This window comes from Suncus etruscus, chromosome 6 (genome assembly GCF_024139225.1).
Source record: "Suncus etruscus isolate mSunEtr1 chromosome 6, mSunEtr1.pri.cur, whole genome shotgun sequence".
Taxonomy (NCBI): Eukaryota; Metazoa; Chordata; class Mammalia; order Eulipotyphla; family Soricidae; genus Suncus; species Suncus etruscus.
In genome coordinates this window covers 54,137,641-54,165,162 of record NC_064853.1, presented here as the reverse complement: position 1 = coordinate 54,165,162, position 27,522 = coordinate 54,137,641, and the positions used below count along the sequence as shown (strand labels likewise).

The window sequence follows — 27,522 nt, the reverse complement described above, 5'->3', positions numbered from 1 at the left end:
CATCCCTTTAATGATCCTGACATTACAAAATGTTTACTCTCAAATATAGTTATAATACAACCTTGCTTCTCTTAAACTGTATTAATTTTTTCAGCAAGTGTTTACTGAGGACTTCTGTGTGCTAGAAACAGCTGGAGTGAGCAAAATGTATGCTTTCTATTATAGAGCCTTGATACTAGTTCCAGGAAGTCTTTTATCTCCTTTAAAATACCATATCAGTTCTGAAATGGAGTGGGGAGCACACCTGATTGTACAGGGGTTAAGGCACTTTGCTTGCATGTGACTGACTCATTTGACCCCAGCACCACCTTGCCTCCTCTGAGTATCATAGGGGACCGCTCAACACGGCCCTGGAGGCTCCTGAGTGGTTTCTGGTGTATTATGTAATCCCTGGCTGCAGGGCATGAGCAGCATCAGTCTTGACCCTCACATGAAATCGCTGGCCTAGTTAGCTAAGAATTACCCACAGGGCCCTAGTCTCCTGATCACTTTTTGGGAGGCCACAAATAAGTAAATAAATGAAGGGAGGGAGGGCTAACAGTTTCCATTCATAGGATCACATCGAATATTTCTTAGAGGATATATCTGGCATCCTTATATTTCCCTTTGCAATATAAATATATTATTTACTGTAGTTATATGGGAATTTGAATTAGACTCTTCAGTTATGAATTTCTTTTCCAAGTCTTACCAAAGGAACTAATCTTACATTTCTATTATTTTTGTTTTTGTTTTGGGGTCACACCCAGCAGCGCTCAGGGGTTACTCCTGGTTCTACACTCAAAAATCGCTCCTGGCAGGCTGGGGGTGGGGGGGCATATGGGATGCCGAGATTTGAACCACTGTCCTTCTGCATGTAAGGCAAAATGCCCTATCTTCATGCTATCTTTCCAGCCTTACATTTCTATTTTTTACAATAAATCTGGAATTGTGTAGAAAAGGAGCAGTAGAAATTGACTCTGGCCTTTATTGTCCAGTTTGGCCAATATTTCAGGACAATTTCACTAACAGAATTTCAGAACTTTTTGTACCTCGCACCCTTCCTAAACTCACCTTCGTTTTCTCTGCTGCTAGAGATATTAAGCAGACTGGATAATTCGTTTGAAGGTTGAAAGGGCTTGTAATGATAGGGTGCAACCAGATAGATGTCTATAACTAAGAAGACCTCCTTTTTTGAGGTGACTTTTTTTGGCATCAGGAATCTTGTCCAGAAAGTTGTTGGGTTTTCCCTAAATTTATTCTGCATGTGGTAGATACATAGGCTGTGTTCTTTTATGCTTTGTAATCTACAGGACTAATACAGTCAGGATCATTCCCATTAGAGTAGTGAGGATTGAATTCTCCAGAAAATTTATAGCTAAAATCTATTTCAGATGGTAATCTTTTACTTGATCCTTTATAAGACACTGTTTAAAAGTTTTTCCACCCCCCCCAAAAAAAAAACAAAACCCTAAAACTGCTTCTTAATTTGCTATTACATGTTCTGGCTGTGTTGTAATAGAGGAATTCAGTTATCTAATACAGTGCTTGATTTTATGTACTCATTTGCTGAGTTCCTTATCTCAGGATGCAGTTTAAGAACCTAGAATAATGGTAAGGTGAGACTAAAATTATCCAACTTCCTTAGCAGTTGCCAATATTTCAACTTCTTTCCATAAGATTTTTGGAGGAGAGGCCACAACTGGCTGCTCCAGGAATATTCCTGGCGGGCTTAGGAGGGGTCCATATGGGATGCTGGGGATTGAACCTAGGTCAGCCACATGCAAGGCAAGAGCCCCACTGTAATATCACTCCAGCCCCTCAAATTCTTTCCATAATTAATATAATGGAACAAAATATCAAGGGGACAGAATAACCTGAAACAGGACACTTAGGAGATGCTAGTTTGTTTCTTTCATTGTTTAAGTGTCATTGTGAACTAGAAAATACTCAGCTAGCTTAATTTTAGACACAGACTTAGTATTTAAATGTATCAGAAGCATATTTTTATTTTCTTCCAGTTAGTATTGATTTTCTAATGGACAAATATTTTATTTACTGTTTTCAAATATTTAGTTTCAAAGTGAAATTTTTTTACATTAATTGAAAAAAATCAAACAACATACAAACAACCCAGGTTTCAGAATTATCCTGGTCTTACTGGCAACATTCCCTTACTTGTTAACTAGGCAGAGAAGGCTGACGCTGTGCTTCTTACCCTTCTGTGAAGCAGCGTCTTGAGTCAGGGTGGTGTACAGGAGATGCAGTCCTGTCTTCTAGTGCCAGTCAGATGTGGTAGTGGTCTTTTGGTTTGATTGTATGGTGGTTTTTATTACTGTTTTGTGACCCCTCCCTTCTTTCTAAAGTTTTGCTTTACTCCTCACTGTTCCCTGACCCTATCTCCCTTTACCACTAGCCCCACAACACCCCCACATCCTCCAACTCCCTGCTCAAACTGCCTTTCTTTTGTCCATTTCTGTGCCTTGACGTTCCCATTTTGATTTCTGTACAGTTTTGTTTCTTATTTCTCTGGTGGTTGCAGCTTCTGAGCTAACAGAATGCTTCTGTCATGCTGTGTGTTAAGCCTTGATTTTACTGCTATCAAAAACGAAACTTGACATGGCTGTTGGGCTGTTATTTACAGTTTATTTCTCTCTCTGCTGCACTGGTTAAAAGGACACTGTCAAGGTATTTTTTCATGATTTTTTAAGTCATTTTCCTCACTGTTTACAGTAACTCATTAAAAGCTTGAAACTTAAATCTTTCCCTCCCAAAGACCCTTCCCATCATACATTCATACTGGTTTGTTGTTGTAGAGTTGCGCCTGTATGTTGGGCTGGTGCCATTTGAGTTCTTGTCATTGAAAGCGCATGTTAAAATGTCAGGGTTTTTGAGGGGAGGGAGGTGGTGTGGGTGGGTTCAAGGGGAAACTGTCATGAATCAAGTGGGCTGTTCAGCAAACAGGAAAGAAACAAATGGTAAATTTGGTCCCTCTAACCTTGACAGTGTCCCTTTAAATATTTCTCCTACTGCACCCTGGACCCCGGTTCCTGAGCCTGAGTGCTGCATACATTTTTAGTATGAACTTCCTTATGTGACTGTCACCCTAGCTGTAAAGATTAAAGCTTGTCTAAAGCAGGCCATCCAGTTTGCACTGCAAGAGCTTTAATCTGTATTATTTTGTACATTTGTTTATCAGCACCTTCTGCCCTATTTTAGAGGCATATGTGACCTGGCTCCTCTTGGCTGCTATAGCATCCTCTTGTTAGGTATTTTAGAGGCTACATATAGAAATACCATGTTTGTATGCAGGAAAAACAGCCATGCATGTTGCATTTGTGTTCAGCTTTCATTGAAAAGGAGCAATTTGTTTAGAATCATCTTTTTTTTTTTTTAGCATCATTGTATGAATTAATTAGACAAAGTAAAATTTCAGCATTGCTTTGAGCCACTCTGTATATGACCATCACATCAATGATAAAAAATAACTGATGACAAGGTAGATAAAATTCCTGATGAGTTTCTTTCATCAGCTCTTTACAGTTGTGTTACCAGAGCAGGAAGGGATGCTACTTGTCCTTGACTCTGGAGTTGCAGGTGGATCAGCTGTGATTAATTCAAGTCTTAGGGACCACCTAATAGATAATGGCACCCAGCACCAAATGTTTGATTCTCTTATTTCTCAACACAGAATGAAAGATTTATGTTTCTTAGACTAAGGGATAGACTCTGACTTACTTTTTTTTAGATTTTGCATGTTCAGTCTCTTAGAACTTGATGCTTTGAAAATATGTTTTTGATTGAACTAATTATACTGTCTTATCATATCTTTAGTTCCAAAGGAGAATTGTAGTCCTTTCTTTTTGGGAGCAGATCTTTTAGTTACATAATTTTTCATCTCATAAACTTACTTCTGTGATGCATTGGTGAAAGGACAGAGACTAGTTCTAGGAACCTGTCTTGTTTAATTGTGAAGGACAAAAATGAAGGAGTTTTTGATATGGTAGGCTCTTGTTGTGATGATCTTGTTCGTGGTCAGTTATCTCAATAAAAGATAACCCCACCCTGGGTTGTAGTGCTTAGTAGGATTTACTCAGTGTTTTGGTTTCTATTTTTTTATTAAGCAATTTTAAATTGGCTACCAACAGAAACTTTTTGTTTTTATTTATTTTTTAGAAATTTCTTGTTTTTAATCCCATTTCCCATTTGATACTAAGATATGGCAAGAGATGCTTGCCCTAAATATGCCTTTTCCTTTTCTTGCTGCTGCCATAAATTTAACAATGGAGTTGCAGATACAGTATGCTTTGGGACTAAATTCATCAATAGCAAAGGGATTCATCCTAAATAAATGATGGTATCAGTAGTAGGAGCACAGCAGTGATTAGGTGTGTGGTTTTGCAGCGTGGCATGTTTTTAATTTGTTGTCTTCACAATAATGAGGAGCCAGGCATGGTATCTCACTCACTTAGGATCTTTGGCCAACCGTGGGCTTAAATAGTGCCACATAATGCTACTACTGCAAAAGCATTAATTGTTATAGCATTTTTATTTTTTATCAAATAGCCATGAATTTCATTTTTTTTTTCTTCCCTATTCTCACCTAAAATTCTGTCATCTTTGAGGGGAAACAGCTGCCTTGGGCTGCTTTTCCATCCTGTCCTTATTCTGGAAGGTTCTCAGGTGTGTCTGCATAATTTTATTCTCTGGGATTTTTCCCGGTGTGTTGTTTGCATGTAAGCCCAGCTCAGTTCAATGCATGTTAGCTCCAGGGCATCTTGTGCTCCATATAACTTTAATTAACACCAGTGTGGATTCTGTGGCTGTTCATAGAAGAGGACAAGAGTGGGGCAATAGGAAGATTATCAGGGTGAAACATTTCATATTTCATTTAATGAAATTGACCACCACTTCATAGCAAAGGAAGTTTAAATCATCATCCTCTAAAGTTTCCCCTTTGAGATATATGTTTTGACTTTTTAAGCTAGAATATTTATGTTTTTGTGATGGCTTATACATAGTCCTATAAGAATCAACTCTGCTATACTTCGGATTTCAGGTTCCTAAAGAGAAAGATGAAATGGTAGAACAAGAGTTTAACCGGTTGCTAGAAGCTACATCTTACCTTAGTCATCAACTAGACTTCAATGTCCTCAATAATAAGCCTGTGTCCCTTGGCCAGGCCTTGGAAGTTGTCATTCAGTAAGTACACTGATGCTATTTACCATGAGTGACCTCATTTGAAGATCTATTTATGTTTTAAATTTTTCAGCAAGCATTATTTGAATCACTTTTCATTTTCATGTGAAATAGTTATTGAAAGGATCTCCAAGGGGCCAGAACATACCTCAGTGGGTAAAGTGTTTTCCTTATATGTGACCAACGTGGGTTCAATCCCTCAGATCCAGTATGATCCCCTGAGCCTGTCAGGAGTGATTCCTGAGCATAGAGCCAGGAGTTACCCTTGTGCATAGCTAGGTGTGGCTCCAAAAACAAAACAAAGAAAAAAGAAATTAAAAAAAGTTGAAATCGGGCCCGGAGAGATAGCACAGCAGCGTTTGCCTCGCAAGCAGCCGATCCAGGACCAAAGGTGGTTGGTTCGAATCCCGGTGTCCCATATGGTCCCCCATGCCTGCCAGGAGCTATTTCTGAGCAGATAGCCAGGAGTAACCCCTGAGCACCGCCGGGTGTGGCCCAAAAACCAAAAAAAAAAAAAAAAAAAAAGTTGAAATCATTACATGATCCTTATATCCTTTTTGAATTCTAAAATTCATGACTTTGGGGCTGGAGAGAAACTATGACAGTAAGGCATTTGCCTTGCACATGGCCGACCTGACTTTGACCTCTGGCATCTTATATGGTCTCCAAACCTTCCCAGAGTGATCCTTGATCACAGCTGCATGTGGTCCAGAAACCAACAAAATAAGTAAATAAAATAAAATAAAATTCATGGCTTTCATTCTCTCTTAGGTTACAAGAAAAGCACGTCAAAGATGAGCAGATTGAACATTGGAAGAAGATTGTGAAAACTCAGGAAGAATTGAAAGAGCTTCTTAATAAGGTGAAATTCTGAATTAATAGCTCAAGATACTTTAGTAGAGAGAAAAGGCTTTTTGTTTAGATACTCTCTTAGTATGTTTTTCCTCCATGGCAAAGAAGGTCTGCACAGCTAAAACTAATTGTTTGTTTGTTTATATTTAAATAATTGTGATTTACAGTTGTTGATAGTTGTGTTTTAGATATTTATTGTTTCAGCACCAAGATATCCCACACCAATATCAGCCTCCTTCCACCAATGTTCCATGGTCCTTCCCATGCCACCACCCATTCACCCCACCCCAGTCTACCAGCATGACAGGCCCGTTTTTAATTTTGGTTGTGAAAGTTTGAGTTTCATGACTTCAATGTTGTTGATTTTGTGGCCTGGATATCTAGTTCTGTCCTTTTTTTTTCTTTTTCTTTTTTTTTGGGGGGGGGCGGGGGCTTGGGTCACACCCTGGAGGTGTTCAGGGGTTATGCCTAGCTCTGCACTCAGAAATCACTTCTAGCAGGCACGGGGGACCATATGGGATGCCTAGATTCAAACCACCATCTGTCTTGTGGTGGCGGCGTGCAAGGCAAATGCCCTACCTCTCTGGTGCCATAGTTCTGTCCTTTCTTAAATGCACTTGAGTTTCCTTGACCTCTGTCCCTGTAATTTCACATTTGTCTGTGTCTTCCACTCAGTTTCTTTCCTTCTCACTAAACTCTGGGGCCAAGAATATTCTCAACAGCCGCCATTATACCATTAAATGCATTATACCATTGCATTTCTTCATATAGTTATTCTAAATACCACATACAAGTGATATCCTGTATTTATCCTTCTTCTGGCTTCATTTAACATACAAACAGCATGATTGCGCCATTTCTTACAGCTAGGTAGCATTCCATTTTATATATGTACCACATCTTCATGATCCACCCATCTGTTGTTGGACACGTAGATTGATTCCAACTCTTAGCTATGCATCTGAGTATTGGATGAATAGTGGTATGCATATATCCTTTTGAATGAATGCTTTTCTATCCATGGCAGTTCAATTCTGAGTTTACTGAGAACTTTCCATACTGTTTTCCATAGAGGTTGAACCAGATAGCATTTCCACAGAGTGGATGAGGGTTCCTTTTTCACCACATCCCCAACGTAGGTTGTTCCTAGTATTTTTGTTTGTTTGTTTGTTTGTTTTTGTCTTTGGGTCACACCCGGCAGTGCTCAAGGGTTACTCCTGGCTCTATGCTCAGAAATCGCTCCTGGCAGGCACGAGGGACCATATGGGATGCCAGGATTCAAACCACGGACCTTCTGCATGAAAGGCAAATGCCTTACCTCCATGCTATCTCTCCAGCCCCTGTTCCTAGTATTTTTGATGTGCCATCCTCACTAGTGTAAGATGATATCTCTTGTAGGACTATTTTAAGAAAATAATGACAAGTGGAAGGCACTATTATCTGTCCATCTTTCAATATGACATTGTTGGTATGATAACAGGTCAGCCAATACCATACTAGTTACCATAACTATTTCACTTGAGGTGCCAGTGTTTCTCACTGCTCTTTTCCAATAATGTGTGTTGGGCTCATACTTACTTCCATCTTCCAAAACTCTAGCTCCAGATTGGAGACAGTTGTTGTACCTCTTCTTGGGCAGCTGTAAACATAACACACCAGCTTGGGAAGAGAACAGAAAATGTAACAGTACTGCTAGGGAGGTTTCTAATGCCAATTCTGGATGTGTCTTGTTACCAGACTTTTTTTTTTTTTTTTTTTTGGTTTTTGGGCCACACCCGGTAACGCTCAGGGGTTACTCCTGGCTATGTGCTCAGAAGTTGCTCCTGGCTTGGGGGACCATATGGGACACCGGGGGATCGAACCTCGGTCCGTCCAAGGCTAGTGCAGGCAAGGCAGGCACCTTACCTTTAGCGCCACCGCCCGGCCCATTACCAGACTCTTGATTTACTCTCTCACTCTGTCTTTTCATTTGGGGGCTGGAGGGACCAAACTCTGGTCTCACACATGCAAGGAAAACAACACAGAGTTACATCCTGGCCCTGCCCTCATTTCTCAGTCATGTCAGATGAGGCTTCTGGCATGCCATATGGAGGTGTGATACAGATGAAATGAGAAAAGAGAAGAGTGACCAACAATAGCTCTGGGGTTCGGTTCACCATTTCCAACGTTGCCACTTAGTCCTCAGTAATGTTACTAGCTACTTAAAAACTAACTGTGGAAAGGTTCTTTGTGAGGATTTAACCTTTTGTATATTCTTAAAAGTTGTCATAGGTTTTTTTCCCTAGAAATTCATTTCAACAATTTTTAAATTAATGGGCCACTCTCCTTGTTCTACTGTTGGCTTTGGTTTTAGAAGACAGCCAGTCTTACTTATCCTATGTGATTCTTGTTTGATGTGTGAATATTATTTGAAGCATGATTAAAAGATAAGTTACAGAAGAATGATAAATTTCTGTTTTTTTCCTAGATGGTAAATTTGAAGGAGAAAATTAAAGAACTCCATCAACAGTACAAAGAAGCATCTGAAGTCAAGCCACCCAGAGACATCACAGCGGAGTTCTTAGTCAAAAGCAAACACAGGGATCTGACTGCACTGTGCAAGGTGTGGTAGACTCCTATTTCTAACTGGTTTCACTTGGAGAAACCTAAGAGAGCAAAGCTATGGGAAACTCTCGAAAAAGAGCCACTAGCTAATCATCAGTGCTTTTCAGAGTAGGAAGAAGAGGGTTTTGGTTCCATGGGGACTTTATAGATTCATTTGTATATGTTCTTTTCCTTCATAATTTTTACATTTTTTCACCCCCTCATTGTTTAGCTTACTTACACCTCATTAGGCCTTTGCTGTAATTTAGCCCTGACAATTTAGAATAAATGATAATGTGGACTTCAGTGTTAGTTGGAATCAAACTGTATGGATGAAATCTCTAAGTCGGTATTTCCCAGCCCTGTGACTTGGAACTCTTTAATTATTTCATCTGTGATAATGTTGTTAATATTATCTTAACTTATACGGGCTCTAAAGTGCTTGCCCTGTGCTCAAGACACAATAAAGTGGTTATTATAATTCTATTTCATCCTTACTTTGTAGCAAAATTGTCTACTTCTTCCTGTCCTGAGCTTTCCTGCTTGACATCCTTAGTATTTTAATTCCAGGTTCACTTGTAACTTGGTCTAAGAGCAACCATCCATGAGTTCTGATCCAGCCTTAAGCTGATGCCTACTAGTTAACCTGATTTGCACAGGAATGTGGTGTAGACCTCACATGTTGTGATGTAAGTAGGTAGGTCTCTGAGATCAGGATCAACTTAAGTTCTCTTAATTCTATCAGGAATATGATGAATTAGCTGAAACACAAGGGAAATTGGAAGAAAAACTTCAAGAATTGGAAGCCAATCCCCCAAGGTAAGGAAAACGCATTTAATTTTTTGTTCAGTGAACAGATAAATTATTTATAAATGAAAAGTATTAGTGATCATAGAAATAATTGTCAAAGAATAATTAGAAATACTCACTCCGTGGACCGGAGCAGTGGTGCAAGTGGTAGGGCATTTTCCTTGCATGTAGCTGACCTAGGACAGACCCAGATTCGGTCTCTGGTGTCCCATATGGCCCCCCAAGCCAGGAGCGATTTCTGAGCACATAGCCAGGAATAACCCCTGAGCATCACCAGGTGTGGTCCAAAAACCCAAAATAAAAAAAAATAATAATAAAAAGAAATGATCACTCTGGACAAGAAATGGGTATTGAAAGGAGATATATGTATATGTATATGTATATGTATATGATACTCTTTTAGTAACAATTTTGCAAACCACAGTGTCTGAAAGAAAAATGGTGAGTAAGGAAGGGGGGAAGAGGGGGGAGAGAGAGTGTATGTGTGTGAGAGAGTATGTGTGTGTGTGTGTGTGTGTGTGTGTGTGAGAGAGAGAGAGAGAGAGAGAGAGAGAGAGAGAGAGAGAGAGAGAGAGAGAGAGAGAGAGAGAAGAAAGTCTGCCATGGGGGCCAGTACAATAGCACAGTGTAGGGCGTTTGCCTTGCACGCAGCTGACCTAGGGCGGACCTGGGTTCTATCCCCGGTGTCCCATATGGTCCCCCGAGCTAGGAGCAGTTTCTGAGCGCATAGCCAGGAGTAACCCCTGAGTGTCACCTGGTGTGGCCCCAAAACAAAAAAGTCTGCCACAGAGGCAGGCAGGCAGGCGGGGGGAGAGAAGGAAGGAAACTGGGGATACTGGTGGCAGAAAAATGTGCACTGATGAAGGAAGAGTATTGTCTGACTGAAACTCAATCATGAACCACTTTGTAACTGTATCTCTTAGTAACTTTGTAACTGTATTGATTTAGTTAAAAAGTTTAGGGGCCGGAGAGATAGCATGGAGATAGGTCGTTTGCCTTGTATGCAGGAGGACAGTGATTCGAATCCCGGCATCCCACATGGTCCCCTGAGCCTGCCAGGTGCGATTTCTGAGCATAGAGCCAGGAGTAACCCCTGAGTGCTGCTGAGTGTGACCCGAAAACAAACAAACAAAATTTATTTTAAATATCTTGTCAAGTTCCTGAATCACCACTCTTATCTTTTGGGGGACGAGGGTGGGCCCACACCTGGCTACACTCAGGCTTACTCATAGCTCGGTGTTCAGGGCTAATTGTGGGCTCTGTATTCAGAACTTATTCCTGACGGGTCAGGGAGCCATATGGGATTCAGGCACATCACAGGCTTAGGTTCCAATAGTTACTAAGATCATTGTTGGCATCAACTCACTGAATAATGCTAATGTCCTTTAGTAACTTTTTATTCTTTTCTCATTTTGCAGTGATGTATATCTTTCTTCAAGAGATAGACAGATACTTGATTGGCATTTTGCAAATCTTGAATTTGCTAATGCCACACCTCTCTCTACACTCTCACTTAAACACTGGGATCAGGTAAAATTTTGTTCCATGTATCTTTGAAAAGATACTCAGGGGACCATGTGGTGCTGGGAATAGAATCTAGGCCAGCTGCATGCAAGAAAGGTGCCTTACCTGCTATACTATTTATCTCTCCAGCCCTAGAGCAAATTTTTAAAACCACTTAATATTTCTAATTTCATTAAATTTCTGGGGAAAACATAACAATTTTGGGGAATTACATAGAAAATGTTGGGTTGATATCAAAATTTTCACTGATTGATTTACTCCCAGATACTGATCAGTTCAGTACACTGACTACATATGGAAATTACAATGATAAATTATTTACTAGTATCTAATCAGTATTTACTTCTACAGAGTTTTACATTTGAATAAAGTCTCATTTAAAACTTTTATCCAGGGGCCGGTGAGGTGGTGCTAGAGGTAAGGTGTCTGCCTTGCAAGCGCTAGCCAAGGAAGGACCGCGGTTCCATCCCCTGGCGTCCCATATGGCTCCCCCAAGCCAGGGGCAATTTCTGAGTGCTTAGCCAGGAGTAACCCCTGAGCATCAAACGGGTATGGCCCCCAAAAAACAAAAACAAACCAAAAAAAAAAAAAAAAAGACTTATCCAGTATCTGAAAAGCTCTGTGACTTTGTTTTGCTATTCTTTGTTTTGGGTCACAATCAGCTGTGTTCAGGGTTTATTCCTGGCTCTACATTAAAGGATCATCCCTTGTGGGATGGTGAACCATACGAAATTCCAGGAATCAAACTTGGGTTGCCTTTGTGTAAGACGAGTGCCCTACCTGCTGTTCTATCTCTTTGGCCCCAAAGTTCTGAGATTTCTTACCACATCAAAAGTAAAGCACACATGAGCCGGAGTGTGTGTGTTTCCAGTATACTGAAAACTATAAAATCTGAAACGTATTTTTTTGCTGTGTAAATATTGACAAGATGATTTTAAAAAAATTATGAAAAAAAGAGGGGCCAGAGAGATAGTACAGTGGTAGGGCATTTGCCTTGTGTGCAAAAGGATGGTGGTTTGAATCCTGGTATTCCATGTGGGTCCCCCAGCCTGCTGGGGTGATTTCTGAGCGTAGAACCAGGAGTAGCCCCCCAGCACTGCCTAAAACAGAAGTCTAAAACAGCCAAAACATTTTGAAAAATAAGAATAAATTTGAAGAAAGTTCAAAATTCGATTTTGAGATGTTATGCAAAGCAACAGTGATGGAGTATTATGGACACTTAATAGGCTTGCACCCTAACCACTGTGCAATCTTCAGACCCTAACTTTTTTTTTTTTTTTTTGCAGGGCTGGGCGTTTGGTTTCTGTTTGTTTATTTGTATTGTTGGGTTTTGAGCCACATCCAGCAATGTTCGAGGGTTATTCCTTGCCCTGTGCTTTGGAATTACTGCTGATGGTATCCAGGGGACTGATGATATGGGATGGATGCCCATAATCAAACCAGGGTTGGCCACATGCAATTAAGAAGTTAAAGTGATAGTACAGTGGGTAGGGATGTACCTGGATGCGGCCAACCTGGGATTGATCCCCAGAACCCCATATGGTCCTTGAACACCACCAAGAGTTAACATCTGAGTGCAGGAGTAACCACTGAGCATTGCTGGATGTGGCTCCTACAAAGAAAAATATACCAAAGAAATGTAATTAAGATGATGAATCTGTGTATCCTGTTAAGTTGATAAAATTGATAATGCATTCAAAAGCCAAATAAACTCAGAACTCTTAAAATGCCTAATACGGATCTATTGAAACATGATCTACCTTCCATGGTTAGTCTAGACGTGGTGTTGTACTATGACAATAAAAACTATACTCTAGAAAATGAAACTTCCCTAGTCTCACTCTTCAGAAATGAATGTTAGAAACATTTGGGTATTTTTTCTTTTTGAATGATTTTTCATTTCTATTAAAGAATTTTGGTTGATTCTACCAACTGGTCTTTGAATGTTAGGCGAACTCAGTACAAATGGTACAAAGTCCTTAATGAATGTGGGGGCTGTTTTCTCTTCAGGATGATGACTTCGAGTTTACTGGCAGCCACCTGACAGTGAGGAACGGCTACTCGTGTGTGCCTGTCGCTTTAGCAGAAGGTCTGGACATTAAATTAAATACAGCAGTTCGGCAGGTTCGCTATACAGCTTCAGGTATGTCAGTGCTATGGGTAAGATAGCTCTCTTATTTCAAAATATGGTGCTGATTTTGAAGGCTGGCCTGTAGGGGGGGAAAAACACACACACACACATTTTTCTAGTTGAAAGTCCCAGGATTCTAGAAAAAAGAAAACCAACGAGAAAACTGCATTTATAAATACACTTAAAAGGATTGAGCCTGTATAACTCTTGAGGGATCTAATATGCTTATATCACTGTATAAATCAGAAAATTGGAGAAAAAAAAACCTTCCGTTTCCAGCCTGTTTGAATTACTATGGCATTTGAACAGCTACTGCGTTTGAATCTGGTTTTGCTAAATGTGTTCTTAAATAACAGGATTTTGATCTAGGGTTCCAATTGGACTAGTTCCTATGTACATGTCACCATCTGCCTATTGATCTTTGGCTCCATTCTGACTTTTTCTAGTCAGGTTGGCTAACCCAGCTCAGGTTTGTTTCTTTTTCTGTAGCAGTCTTGCTTAGAGTTAGAGATGCCCTGTTGCTCTTATGGTTATAAGCTCTTGAGTATCAATTTTGGTTTGAGTTATACTTAGCATGGAATGAAGAGAAAGTTCACTTAATCATCTGGGACTCTATATGACAGCTGGGCTCCTCTTTCTGAGGGCCCCTCCAAGACAAGTGTAGATGTGACCATCACCCTTTTCTAAAGTTGCTGAGATATCAAAATCTTGAAGTTTCCATTTGATTTTTCATTCAGAGGCAGCTTCTACCTGATGTTGTTGAGCAGCTGTGTAGCTTTTAATTATTTGCCAGTGATAGTACAGAATTAAAGTGCTTGGCTGGCCTCAGCACTGCATATGGTCCCCTGAGCACCACAGGAGTAAGCCTGAGCCTTATACTGGGTGTGACCCAAAGTTCTCCCCCAATAAATTAAAAATATTTATTGGCAGTCAGGCCAGGAAATCATTTTTGTTCATTTCTCTACTTTATAGCTACAGAAAATGGGCACACACTAATCTCCTATTTAGTTTGAGGCATTTTTAAATGAAATTTTATAAAGGTATTAAAGAAAAAAATCATACTGGAAGTAAAACAAAATTAATGTACGTTCCTCATCCCTTCTGCAGTCACCTTGGAGCTGATTCACTAACCGGGCTAAGCCTCTGCAGCATCTTGTAAAGAGCATGCATTGCTTTAGGGTGCCCCCTGCTGTCTGGTAGTATTTGGGTTCTTAGGACCTAATCACATTGCAGAGATGAGGTGTTGATTCTTATAAGGCACATTTACTCTTAATTTTGGTAGGCCTGTCACATGAAGACAGAAAAGTCTGATGGTAAAGATCAGTACTCTGAAATTACAATTTGAGTCCTTTCACTTAGTACCTACATCTCTGCCTGCTGTTCTCTAGAATATGAACAGAAGGACTGGGAGATGGTACAGCAGTAAGGGTACAAGCCTGGCATTAATCCTTGGCACCACATGGTCTCCTGAGTGCTGCTTATTTCACCCAGACTTCAGCACCACCATGCATGGCTCAGGTTGTTCCCCAACACCACAGGCTTCAGGCAGCATCACATCTTAATTAGTGGGGATTTCTGGCATCCCCCCAAACATATGTATAGAACCAACTTCATGGTCCTTTAGTAAATAGTGTGTCGTTCTTGTTGTTCCACTACGCTTAACATTATCATCTTTGTCACCAAATAATCTTTTTCCTTCCTAGGATGTGAAGTGATAGCTGTGAATACTCGGTCCACAAGCCAGACCTTTATTTATAAGTGTGATGCAGTTCTCTGTACCCTTCCTTTGGGTGTGTTGAAGCAGCAGCCACCAGCTGTTCAGTTTGTGCCACCTCTTCCTGAGTGGAAGACATCTGCTGTCCAAAGAATGGGCTTCGGCAACCTTAATAAGGTGACTTGGTTAGAGGGCAAGATCTCTCCACGTTACGCAAATGTCAGTCTTAGTATTATCCACTTAGGGGGAGGTAGGGAAGGGAGGAAAGAAAGGAGAAGGGAGAGTGTGTGTAAGAGAGAAAGATAAAGCATCTTTCCACACATGTGTACAAATGTCAGTCTTGGTACTATCCAGTTGAGTGTGTGTGTGTGTTTGTTCATTCTAGACTGTTCTTGACTTTAGTTTCAATGAATGGAGCCGGTTCACTGGTTCAGTCAGCACATTTACTACGAGGACTTACTCTCCTGGGGTCACTTCATCGATCCACACCTACAGAAAAGAGCTCTAAAGTGTTCTCCTAACTAATAAATATATGAGTAGATCTTTAGGCTTATATTACAAGAAGACACTGGAAGAAGCACTTCCCGCTGAGCCAGTGCATTGTGTTCTGAGCCCCATCCCCTGCTAATGTGCTCATTTTTGGTGAATAGGTGGTGTTGTGTTTCGACCGAGTGTTCTGGGATCCAAGTGTGAATCTGTTTGGGCATGTTGGCAGTACGACAGCCAGCAGGGGTGAGCTCTTCCTCTTCTGGAACCTCTATAAAGGTATGTGTCATTTTAATCTCTCTTAATCCTTATAGGCATGGAGAACTAGGATGCTTCTGGGTTTGATCAAATCTTAAGCTTTTGTACACACAACATTTCTGAGATCCATTATAGGTTCTAGGTTATTAGAGGAGGAGAATCTGATGGCAGCTCACTGCACAGTGCTGTCAGTAAGGAAGTAGGTAGTGTTGGAACAGGGCACTGCCAGATAAATTAGAATTAGCAGGAAGAAGAAACAGGTCCAGAGGCTTCTTGGAAGGGAAAACTTGAGTTTTTACTTAGTCTAGGTTATGATAATATTAACTGATGGTTTTGATGTACACATAACTATTACACCTTACCGTCATCACACTAGTGCCCAAAGTCTCCTCCACTGTCCTTAACTTTTGTTGGCTAGGCAGTCAACACTGTTCAGGGCCAAGGGTGACAGAATATGAACTTTGCAAGGCTGAAAAAGTTTTGCACTACCTTTCCAGCCCAAATTGTAATTTGAATTCCAAGACTTCTATATCTGACTTGCCCTGGCACCTTTGATGAGAATGTTTTGATTATAAAGTTGATCAAATTAAGGCCCACAGTTTCTATAACTGGGTCACTCTTATTTTGACCCTACCTCATGCTGGCCTTTACTTTCTGTCCTAACTTTCCATGGCTTTCTACAGTCATAGCCATTAGGAGGGCTCACAGAATTCACTTGTCAGCTTCCTCATGAGTTCCCTTCTTGTCTCTGACCTGCCTTTTAAACTTTCCACACTCTGAGCTCCAGACATTTACTCTGTTCTCCTGGAATCCAGCAAGGCACCATGCTGTTCTTACTTAGGGCCTCTGCAGGTACTGTGGCTTATGCCTTTTTCTCCCCCCAGTTAGTCAAATTTGGGTGTGAGCAGGAGACAATGTTAAAACAGCTTAACAATAACACACAACCCTCGGACCAACTGGCTTATGCCTTTTTTATTTTCTCCTTCCCCTTTCCCATATGGCATTCTCTGTCCAGTGGGGCAGGCCATGACCCAAGTCTAGAAAACCCTTTCAAGTCACACATACACCCTCAAATCGAAATTGCCTCTATTTTCTCTAGCTTGTTTTCCTTTCATATCATGGTTTGTAATTATGTATGTGATCCAACTATTCATCTGTGGAGTATATAGCTTTTATATCCCCTTTATCTGGGACTTGCCTGTAATGCACACCTAAATACTCATCAGCCGGAGTATATACAGTGTTGTGCTGGGAGGGGCCAGGGTTAGCAGGAACATAGTCTCTTGTTGGAGTCACAATGGTGAGATCTAAGAAACTTGTGTATAAATATAGTCATATTAGTTTTCTTTATTAGATTTCAAGCTGCCCTTTAAGAAACCTAATATGGGGGCTGGAGCAATAGCACAGTGGTAGGGCGTTTGCCTTCAGCTTACCCAGGATGGACCTGGGTTCGATCCCTGGCATCCCATATGGCCCCCCAAACCAGGAATAATTTCTGAGTGAATAGCCAGGAGGAGTAACCTCTGAGCGTCACTGAATGTGACCAAAAACCAAAAAGGAAAAAAAAAAACACCCTAATTTAGTCTTTAGTATGAGTGGTACATATCTGTCCACTGCTCATCAAATTTCAGAATCAAGATAATGTAGGTAATGATATGATTTGTAAAGCAAAATCTATAAGGAAAATCTGGAATTGTCCTTTGTTTCCTTAGCTCCAATACTATTGGCACTAGTGGCAGGAGAAGCTGCTGGCATCATGGAAAACATAAGTGATGATGTGATTGTTGGTCGGTGTCTGGCCATTCTCAAAGGGATTTTTGGTAGCAGTGCCGTACCCCAGGTAAGTGGAGGAAGATGTAGTAAGCAAGGGGAGTTTGGGAGATCAGACTCAGCCAAAGTTCAGTGTTCTCTTAACTTGAAGGCGTTTCATCCATAATTGACACGTGCATGATGATTACATAAATTCTACATAGTCACTGTGCCTTGAATGAAAGTGTAGGATTCAAAGGAAAATGAAAACAAAACAAAACAAAACAAAAACAAAAACAAAAACCACAGGGCCGGATAGCATGGAGGTAGGTGATTTGAATCCCGGCATCCCATATGGTCTCCAGAGCCTGCCAGGAGGGATTTCTGAGCTAGAGCCAGGAATAACCCCTGAGCGCTGCCGGGTGTGGACCCCTCTCCCCCAAAATCACAAAGCCCAGATGGCTCCTTGCTACATTTTTTGTGGACTCATAACTACTTCCTTGAGTTTATAAAATGTGGCCAGGGTCTCTAGGAAGTGTTTAAAAAGAATATCTTGGGGGGGGGGGAGAAAAAAAATGAAAAGAATATCTTGGGAGCTGGAGAGATAGCACAGCAGTAGGCATTTGCCTTGAACGCGGATGACTCAGGACAAACTTGAGTTTGATTCTTGGCATTCCATATAGTACCCCTAGCCTGTCAGGAGCAATTTCTGAACTCAGCCAGGAGTAACCTGTGTGGCCCAGAAACCAAAAAAAAAAAAATGGGGAGGGGATTATCTTGGTACTTGCTTCTATTCTTTAGTTCCATCGAAACACTTCAGGGAGATGTGATTCATATGAATTTATAAAGGAGAATAATTACAGGTCTCGAACAGGAAGGCAGTACAAAAGCTGATTGGTTTGCATCTCTGTATTTTATTTTTTGGTTTTTGTTTTTGTGCCACACCTGGTGATTCTCAGGGGTTACTCCTGGCTCTACACTCTGAAATCACTCCTGGGGGCTGGAAGATAGCACAGCGGTTGGGCATTTGCCTTGCAAGCAGCTGATCCAGGATGGATGATAGTTTGAATCCCAGCATCCCATATGGTCCCCCGAGCTTGCCAGGGGCAATCTCTGAGCACAGAGCCAGGAGTAACCCAACTGCCACCAGATGTGACTCAAAAACCGAAGTGGGGGGAGAAATCTCCTGATGTGCTTGGGGAAACCATATGGGACACCAGGGATCAAAAGTCAATCCTGGGTCAGCCACATGCAAAACAAATGCTCCACCAGCTGTGTTTTGCTCCGGCCCCTGCATCAACTATATTTTATTTTGTGTTGGGCCATACCCACTCAGGGGTTAATCTTGGCTTTGCATTCAGAAATCACTCCTGGGTTGGGGAATCAAATGGGATGCTGGGGATCAAACTGAGGTCCTTCCTGGGTCAGCTACGTGCAAGACAAGTACCCTACCACTGGGCTACCATTCTGGCCCTGCATCAACTATATTTTAAAAGCAGCAACACTCGTCATTTGGCTAAACTCTGCTGCTTGTAATTTTATTGATTTTATATTCCTGTCTACACTGCGCTTAAGAGTTGACTAGTTTTATCCTTTACATACAGTAATCTCTTCTCGTTTATCCCTTAGCCCAAAGAAACTGTGGTATCACGCTGGCGAGCTGATCCCTGGGCCCGAGGCTCCTATTCTTATGTTGCTGCTGGATCATCTGGAAATGACTATGACTTAATGGCTCAACCAATTACTCCTGGCCCCTCAATTCCCGGTGCCCCACAGGTGAGAAAGACAAACTTGGAAGAGACCAATATCCCAAGACCAGGATAGAATTGTGCCACTGGTTTGTTGTTGTTGTTGTTGTCTTGGTTGGTTTTAGTATTTTAGATTTTTCTCCCCAGTTTTTGGGCCACACTTGGTGGCATTCTGGTCATTCCTGGCGGTGTTCCAGGGACCATACGGGATGCTGAGGATCAAACCTGGATCTCCTACCTACTCAGCTTCCCCCTCAGATTTTAGAATTTTTACCCTTAGACCTTGTTTGTATCAGAAGCAAGAAGAAAGCAAATTGTATTTAACTTCTCATATTATGGCTTTAGCTTTGTTAACTCAAATATACCTCTGAAATGGAAAGATCCAGGTTATAAACCTATTTTTTCCTTAATTCTTTTTCTTCTGTAATGCACTCCATTTTGTAATTGTTGCTGCACATGCAATTTCTAAAGGACTCCAGTGCAGTGTATATCCTAGTTTGATTCAGCTTCACATACAGAGCCAGGAGTAGGCCCTGAGTACTGCCTGTGATGGCCCAATTCTTTCCCAAAATAAAATAACAAAATAACCTCAAGTCCCCTTCTAGATGGTTCTAGACCTTGTTCCAGCAAAGTTAAGAATTCCTCAGGACCTGAGTACACACAGGTCAATGGATTCTCCCCAGAGTGGGACCAATAGTTAAGCTTATCACCCTAGAATACTAAGGCTATCTGAGCTGTCCCATTTCTACTTGTCACTTTGTAAGAGTTGCCTGCTGAAAGGGAGACTTTTGATAGCAGACATCTTCCTTCTCAGAATTTCAAAGGTTTACTGGGCAACCTGCTGATTTTCTTTCTCTCCCTTCCCCCTCCCAATAGCCAATTCCACGGCTCTTCTTTGCTGGAGAACATACAATCCGCAACTACCCAGCCACGGTTCATGGTGCTCTGCTGAGTGGACTGCGAGAAGCAGGAAGAATTGCAGACCAGTTCTTGGGAGCCATGTATACTCTGCCTCGCCAGGCCACACCAGGTGTCCCTGCACAGCAGTCCCCAAGCATGTGAGACAAACCTTCCAGGGATGAGGTTGACGTTTGTCTTTTGCTGTGTAAGCAAAGCTCTTCTAGCAATACGAGATTCCATTGAGAATCGAGCAGCTGCAGGAGCTCTTGACGGGAGGCCAAAGATGGTGCTGTGATGAAGGAGGCCACCTCCTTCTAGTGACTTAGAGCTAGGGAAGCACTTGTCCTATATAGTGTGGAGGTCTCTGTTCTTCATAAAGACTAAGGCAAGCAAGTGCTGTAAGAATATATTAATCTCTTGGTGTGTGTTTTTTAATATTTTGAGAATAAACGTTCATATAAAATTAGTCTTATTGTTTTTCCTTTGGAAGTGCCATTTATTTATATTCATTCATAAGAAGAAATAGTTTGACCGTTTTCAACTATTAGGAAAGTCTTCGAGATAAAACAAAGACTGGGCAGAATGGTGAGACTAAATAACGTGGCGGTGGGAAATGTATGGACTTGTTATTTGCAGTTTGGGCGCCTGATCTAACTTTATGACTAAGAATTTTTTTTTTAATGACTAAGAATTTTTTTATGAACATCAATGTGAATATGTATGCCTACATATCAGAAACGTACCCAGAAAAGCAATTCTGCATGCTCCATTATATCCATGCCAAAGACCAACCAGAACAACAGTGGAAGATGTTACAGCTTCATCTTTAGACTTCTCTTCAGTCACAGGTCAACATTTTTTTCTACAATTTTACACCCATACTTTCTAGTTGCGAGTTACCCGATGAAAAGTGAGGACACAGATATATAACTTGGGGTTATATCTATGAAATTAATTGTGTTAACACCAAAGCTGCTGTGCAATTGTAACACAAGTTATGTGAGTGTAGGCATGACCTTTCCCTTGCCCCGTTTTAAGTTTCTAGTCTTTACAGCATCAATTACTGGTAATTGAGTGTTTTTAATTCAACAGTGAAATATACCAGATGCACCACTGTATGCAGAGAACATAATAAAAATGGCATCATGGACTCACACATGGAAACTAGGGAGCTTTATTGGTTACATATTGTGCTGCAGAGCCAACAGACAGCATTAGAGCCAGAGGATACATGCAGACAGGCAGCTTCAACTATACACATGCACCCAAGGAGCCCTGAGACACTGCTCATGGCTTCGCCCTGGTTTCCAGTGACAGGCTCCGATCTCCTTGGTCCCATGCTTGGAGCAGGAATGTCGAAGCTGCTGCACTTAAGACTCCAAGGGGCAGGGTGAGACCAGAGCACCTGCCTGAGCAAGTAGATATGGACCAACAGATACTGATGCCCCCAGTAAGGGGGCCTATAATGCAATAAGTTTATCTGGGGGCTACCTCTCTCTAGCCCTCCCAATCTTTAAAATACAAAAAAATAGACTTTATTCTCTTAAAAATACATTCCATTCAATACATGTTTCAAGCTGTGAAGCAGCAGGAAAATGGGCCCCTTTCCTTTGATCTTGGTTGTGAGGCTTTGAGGAAACCCTGTTCCCCACCTGGGGTTTTCAAAAGACCGTCCCTCAAAGCAGCTCTTCCAGAGCAATCTGGCCAGTGACATACCAACAAATGAGGGGCCTGGAATGGGGCTCCTTTTTCTTTGCTGAAAAGTGGTAGGTAGCACTTGGCACAAACCCACTAAGTAGTAGATGACAAGTCTATTAGATCCACACAGCCCAAAAAAGGGTAGAATTTATGTGCAAGCTTGCTTGGGGCCAAGGCTGGAGTCCTTGGCCCCACTGCAACTCCCTTTAACCCACACTGTTTAGTCCACACTGTTTCATTGCCACTCAAATGTACAGAAGTGGATTCTTAAGCCCACCAGCCCTGAAGCCTTCTCTGGTGGCTTTTTTTTTCTTTGAAGCATAAAGTGGCAAGAAACAGGCAGTAACAGGTTTCCCAGCCTCATGAGAAGCCTCCCACAGCCATCACCTGCCAGTAGAATCTGGAGCTAGAGCCAAGCTGCAGAAGAGGCTTGTCAGAAAAGTGGGTTTATTGGCTATGACATGGAAATATTTGGCTTGATTAAACAACTATTTGACTAACAGGTCTCCCCCATATTTGGAAGTTTCAACCCCCCCCCATCCATACCCCCACCCCCACCCCATAGTGAGGCCTGGGTCCAGTTGCTTTTCAGAACTGTATCTTCCAACTTTAGGATTTAGAGCCAGCCTAGGCCGGCCATTTGAGTTCCGGAGCAACTGGGCCTCTCTACCCTTAACTTACTTTTACAAGTGGCACTTCTGCAATGCTGAGGATGTTTAAAAATAAAATATTGTATAGCGGTTCTAGAAAAGTGTGCAGATTAAGGAAACAGCATTTAAAATCAAACCTATTGCACTCAGATTTTAACTTAGTCCCAGCAAGTGGGCACCACAGCTGTCCCTCTACCACAGAGCATTCTAGGGAGTGGATTGTCGGTGTTGCTGGAAAATGAGAAGATCCAGACTTTGGCACCAGGAGCTACAGCACCAAGGCTGTCTTTGGGCTCCAAGGCCCAAAGACAAATATTATTGGTGATCTTTGTAGGCATGGCGTGGTGCCCTTTTGTTTGCATCAACAGAGATGAGCCACAGATAATAGATGTGATTTGGACAATACTCAGGGCTATCAATCTGTGAAGAATGACAGGGAGGCTACAAATGAGGAGAATGCAGCTTTGAGCAAGGTAGTTTCTGGCCAGTGACCCAGGAGAAGCAGCAGAAGAGATTTTTTTTTTAAAACAACTGAGTAATAAAATATTTAAAAAAAAAAAAAACCCTTAAAAACCAGCTTAGGAATGGGGGGGGGGGTGTTTGGGAAGCTACAACAATGCTTAGACTGATTAAATTTCAAGTATGGAATTTTAAATTAAGTCAATTCCTGCATAAGGTTGGTATGGCCCAGGCCAAGCCCAATGCAGACAAAGTGAAATGAATGCTGGTTCCTATACTATCAGAGGCAGGAAGAATAAGAGCCAGAGACAGACCAGCTTGTTATGGGAAATATTTTATATGGCACTGGGCATAGATACCACCTAATCTAACCCTTTTAAATACTATAGACTGGGAAATGAAGGTTAACAGAGGTCCTGTGAGCTCATCTCATAACACAAACACAAAATCTGGAAAGAAAGAGTCCTCCGGAATAAAGGCAAGAGGAAAACATTTCCAAAACATATGGCTGATGCCCTTCTAAAAGAGTGGTAGAAAAAGGAGAGTCCTAAGATGCCAAATTTTCGGCTCAATACCCATCCCTTTCAAAGAGCTCATTTCATAAGGAGGGAACAAGCCCCTTGGTCCTACACAAGAAAGTCAACAAGTCAGCGGTCTTGACTCCTAAATGCTACGTAAAGGCAACCATACCTGCGTCCCAAAGGTAGACCCAGAAATAGATCCCTTTGAACAGAGAAAAAGCTACAGAAAGAGTAGTGCCAAAAAGATAGGGGTTTTTTTTCCTTGTAACTGGTATAAGAAAACTAAACAATTTTTATTTATGTGGCCTTCTAGAACATTTGTTTTGAATTATATACATTCCTGCAGTCCCAGACGAGCATGGTTCACCTTTTTTCCAATGAAGTTGTCCTACTGACAGCCTTTGCAGAAATCATGGACCCACTTCCATAGGAATGCATCAGCTCAGTAAAGTGCGAGGCCTCCTCCATGAGGGTTGAGGAGGAACAGAGTCCATGCCTTTCATGGAGCTATTGCTTTGTGGAGTGACTAAAGGGAAATCGCTTCTTCTTGTCTGCTTTTCCCTTTGCTGGGCGCTTCTTAGAAGGCAAAGAATTCTGGGTCAGGCCCAGTTTAGTCTGGAGATAGATTCCTAAGGTGGAAACAATGAAGTCAGCCTGAAGTCTCCAGCCACAGGAGAGGAGCAGCATTATTGGTGCCCAGAGAACAATGCATGAGGCTTGTGCACTTGGAGGTGCCTTTGGAAAGTGAGCAGAGCTGGGGTGGGAGGTGGGATGTAATTCCAACAGATGGGTACCCGTGTGCACTGCCCCAGGAAATAATGGTTAGACAAGGGGCCGGGTCAGAGAAAGATCAATTTAAAGGGCGATCCCATCATGTCTCTTAGAGGCAGCACAGACTTCCTATCTAACTCTAAAGGAAAAAGGAATAAAGCCCCTTAGGTGGATGTGATGGCTTCGAGTTCTAGTAGGTATGTGGGCTTTAGGGCAAAGAGTAAACGGGATGCAATGAGAAGACAAGTCAGAATATGGACTTTGATACATAACCCACCAAGAAGCAGAAAAGAGCTTTCCACTGCTATTTGTATATGGTGGGGAAACAAAGGGTTTCTTTTATCTTTCCCCATTTGGGGATCAGAATGGTCTAACCGTGGAATAAAGGGACAGGGAGAGGAGTCATGCATTAAGGAGGGCTGTGTCTAGGTGACTATCCAGCTTATAGTATGATCCCATGTGGTCGGCTGGCAAAAATGCCCTGAGCCACAGCCTGGCTCTCTGTCCTCTCAGCCAAGGCTTGGAATCTAGCCTGGTTAATTGGCCTGGAACCCGTCACAGGGCAGGAAGGTGGAAGAGCTGAGAAACGGTAGCAGAGGAGACGCAGATCTCACCAGCTGCCTCAGTTTTCCTCAGCACAGGGCCTGCTTGGCCGTAATCGTTCCTCAGCCCGTACTCGCCCGGGCTCCTGTAGCCCCTGCTTCCCGGCCAGTTCAGACCGTTCCAGGGAGTTTTGCAGTCGCCTGTAGACACTAAATGTGCAGTCCTCACCTTCCTCCTGTCAATGACCAAAGTACATCATGGGCGTGAGTAAAGAGAAATGAGACATCCTGACTTGACACCCAGTGGTCTCTGCAGGGGCATGGGGGGGGGGGGCAGCACTAGACAGACTATTGCATAGTTGCAAAGAAAAGCTCTGGCCTGAATTCAGGCGAAAATGAACATTCTTGGAATCTGTAAACTTGGGAGTCCAACTTTCTGGGAGCCCCCTCAGGAGATGGGATGCTTACTGCCAGCCAGGAGCAGATGAAGGTGGGGCTCTAGAACGGGACTTGGAAATAGTGCCTTGAGTTCTAAACATGTAGATATGTTTGAGGGAATGTGGATGGAGGCAGAGTCGCATGATGAAAATGTTGACAGCTCAGCAACGAGCCTCCAAACTTTGAGCACAGGTCAGAGCATATCTGATGGTCTGTGTCTGGGCTCCTCTGTACTGACCATCTAAAAACTATCAAAAGGGGTTACAGAGGTAGTACAGCAGGCAGGATGTTTGCCTTGCAGCAGCCAACTCAGATTAGATCCCCAGAATCCTATACGGTTCTCAAATCTGGCTGAAGTGATCCCTGAGCATAGTTGGGAGTGTATTTTTGGATATATAAAGGCACATTTATTCTTGAGAATGCATGTCTAAAAGTTAACCAATAAGACTTCAATTAAAGTATGTGCATCGTCCATCCCATCATTTTTCAGGGGCCTACCCCATCTTTCTCTCTAATCTTTTCCCAGAATCTGGGAAAATCTTTTTAAAATTCTCCTCCCAGGGGCCAGAGAGATAGCACAGCAGAAGGGCGTTTGCCTTGCACAAAGCCAATCCAGGACTAACAGTGGTTCAAATCCCAGCACCCCATATGGTCCCCCAAGCCTGCCAGGAGTGATTTCTGAGTGCAGAGCCAGGAACAACCCCTGAGTGCCACCAGGTGTGATCCAAAAACCAAAATAAATAAATAATAAATAAAATTAAACTAAAAAATTAAATTTCTCCTCTCAAACAAAAATCACAGAATGCAAGTATGTCCAGAAACACAGTCCAGTGGTAACACATATGCCTTGCATGTTGCGAGGTTGTGGGTTAAATCACTAGCCACAAAACAAAGAAAAAGGGGCCGAAGAGATAGCATGAAGGTAAGGCTTTTTGCCTTGCATTCAGAAGGACAGTGGTTTGATCCCAGCATCCCATATGGTCCCCGAGTCTGCCAGGAGTGATTTCTGAGCGTAGAGCCAGGGGTAACCCCTAAGGGCTGCTAGGTGTGACCCCAAAACAAAAACACAACAAAAAAAGAAAAACACCCCATTCCTCCCCCACCACTTGATAACAAAATGCAAGTTTAAATGAGAACGGTTGACAGGTAGAAAAAAATGTTAAGATTTTTCTTTCTCGGGGGCCGGAGAGAGTGTGGAGGTAGGGCATTTGCCTTGCATGCAGAAGGATGGTGGTTCGAATACCGGCATCCCATATGGCCCCCAAGCCTTCCAGGAGCAATTTCTGAGCATAGAGCCAGAAGTAACCCCTGAGCGTCGCCGGGTGTGACCGACAACAACAAAAAAATTTTTCTTTCTCTTCTTGTTTTTGGGGCCACACCACCCTGAGTATGGGGTTACTCCAGTCTCTGCACTCAGAAATTACTCTTGATAGTGCTCAGGAGATCATGAAAGATAGTGGGACTGGGTCAGCTACATACAAGGCAAATGCCTTACCAGATGCACTATCTCAGTACCCACTTCTCTCGGTTTTCTTAACATTTTGTTTTGTTTTGTTTTGTTTTTGTTTTTGTTTTTGGGTCACACCTGGCAGCTCCGGGGTTACTCCTGGCTCTATGCTCAGAAATCACTCCTGGCAGTCTCGGGGGACCATATGGGATGCTGGGATTCGAACCACTGTCCTTCTGCATGCAAGGTATATGCTTTACCTCCATGCTATCTCTCCGGTCCTGGTTTTCTTAACATATTTTTGAGGGATAGGGTCACACTCAAAGATGCACTCAGGAATTGCTCCTGACAGTGCTCAAGGAACCATATGGGGTGTCAGAGATTAAACCTAGGCCAGAGCAATAGCACAGTGGGTAGGGTGTTGGCCTTGCACACCTGACAGACCCTGCATCCCATATAAACCCCAATCCTGCCAAAAGTGATTTCTGAGTTCAGAGCCAGGAGTAATGTCTGAGTACTGTTGGGTGTGTGCCCCTTGCTCCCTTAAAAAAAGATGAGAATCTTAGACACAAATATTAGCTCTTAGAGCTGGAATGATAGCACAGCCTACCTGGGTTCAAACTCTAAACCTGCCAGGAGTAATTTCTGAGTACAGAGCCAGGAGTAACCCTTAGGCATTGTCAGGTGTGCTCCCACCACCGAAACACAAAAGTTCTCTCAGTAGTACTTTAGTAACTCTTCAGTAGTACTGGATTAGGGACTTTGTGTCTCCATATCTGGAAACACAGATAATCCAAGGGCTAATGGAAAGACTGAAATAATAGGTAAGTACTTTATCATGTGTCACTTATCCAGACTAATAAGGCTTTAAAAATTATCAATCACCTACCCTTTGGGGGGGGGGGATCCTGTCTAGGCACAAAAGATGTGTAAACACCATGGACAGGTAGCAAAGCCTCTGGCTAGCATGTGTGAGCACGGTACTAACCCCAGCAAGCACCAAACCATAATCTGTGCCTCAAGTCTCAAGACAGCACATGTGCAAGAAAAACAGCGAAAGGGG

The 27,522-nt window shown here is 42.2% G+C and overlaps 2 protein-coding genes across 6 annotated transcripts in view; one reads left to right on the top strand and one right to left on the bottom strand.

Annotated features, from left to right (window-relative positions):
* The window catches only part of KDM1A (lysine demethylase 1A), a 75,270-nt gene extending 54,871 nt beyond the window's left edge, over window positions 1-20,399 (top strand). For both annotated transcript variants that reach the window (XM_049774678.1, XM_049774677.1), the window contains 11 exons: window positions 5,039-5,181; window positions 5,950-6,040; window positions 8,498-8,632; window positions 9,359-9,432; window positions 10,842-10,953; window positions 12,958-13,090; window positions 14,782-14,969; window positions 15,443-15,557; window positions 17,249-17,376; window positions 18,915-19,061; window positions 19,910-20,399. In XM_049774678.1, the coding sequence (XP_049630635.1) occupies window positions 5,039-5,181; window positions 5,950-6,040; window positions 8,498-8,632; window positions 9,359-9,432; window positions 10,842-10,953; window positions 12,958-13,090; window positions 14,782-14,969; window positions 15,443-15,557; window positions 17,249-17,376; window positions 18,915-19,061; window positions 19,910-20,095 (1,452 nt within the window). In that variant the 3' untranslated portion in view covers window positions 20,096-20,399. The remainder of the gene's footprint in view (window positions 1-5,038; window positions 5,182-5,949; window positions 6,041-8,497; window positions 8,633-9,358; window positions 9,433-10,841; window positions 10,954-12,957; window positions 13,091-14,781; window positions 14,970-15,442; window positions 15,558-17,248; window positions 17,377-18,914; window positions 19,062-19,909) is intronic.
* Window positions 20,400-24,259: 3,860 nt separating this feature from the next.
* LUZP1 (leucine zipper protein 1) overlaps window positions 24,260-27,522 on the bottom strand; it is a 124,640-nt gene continuing 121,377 nt past the window's right edge. For all 4 annotated transcript variants that reach the window (XM_049774649.1, XM_049774651.1, XM_049774648.1 and 1 more), the window contains one exon: window positions 24,260-24,810. In XM_049774649.1, coding sequence (XP_049630606.1) covers window positions 24,655-24,810 — 156 coding nt within the window. In that variant the 3' untranslated portion in view covers window positions 24,260-24,654. The remainder of the gene's footprint in view (window positions 24,811-27,522) is intronic.